Below are 540 nucleotides of genomic sequence, written 5' to 3' on the forward strand. Positions count from 1 at the left end.
GGAGGGAGACGGCGAGGGGGGGCTTGTGGGGGGCCAACCCTCTCCCCGGGCTGTGATCCCGAATTTCGGGATGCTGCAGGGAACGCGGATTCCTGTGCCCCCAGTCCGCGGGTTTTACACAACCGGGCGTTTGGAAAAGCGGGAATTCCCTCTGTTTCACCCCAAAAGCTGCTCGGACGGGCCGGGCGCGGGGCGTTCGGGGCTGACGCTTTGTTCCCCAGGGGCTCTGGCTGGCACCGAGGGGGCCGCGTACCCCACGAAAATGGAGGAGTGGCCCAGCGTGAACAGGAGCGGATTCCCCGGGCCGGGCCAGGCGGTCAACGGGCTGGACAAGGCTGCCATGGACGGCGACATCAAATACCCGCAGGTGAGGGCTGGGGACACGAGGGGACAGGGAGGCGACAGGAGCGGGGCTGGAATGGGGCAGGGCAGGACAAGGCAGGGGGGGCAGGGAGGTGGGAAAAGAGGTGGGAGGAGAGGAGAGGGAGCCCCGTCCGCCCCCGAGCGCGACCCCCCCCGCCGGGGGGGCTTTTCTGAGCC

The 540-nt window shown here is 69.1% G+C and overlaps 1 protein-coding gene across 1 annotated transcript in view; it reads left to right on the top strand.

The window, feature by feature from the left end:
- Positions 1–47: 47 nt before the first annotated feature.
- Positions 48–540, top strand: part of PAX1 (paired box 1) — a 2,660-nt gene continuing 2,167 nt past the window's right edge. Inside the window, exon 1 of the mRNA XM_017730420.1 lies at positions 48–367. Coding sequence (XP_017585909.1) covers positions 71–367 — 297 coding nt within the window. The 5' untranslated portion in view covers positions 48–70. The remainder of the gene's footprint in view (positions 368–540) is intronic.

This window comes from Corvus brachyrhynchos, unplaced genomic scaffold (assembly GCF_000691975.1).
Source record: "Corvus brachyrhynchos isolate BGI_N302 unplaced genomic scaffold, ASM69197v1 scaffold133, whole genome shotgun sequence".
Taxonomy (NCBI): Eukaryota; Metazoa; Chordata; class Aves; order Passeriformes; family Corvidae; genus Corvus; species Corvus brachyrhynchos.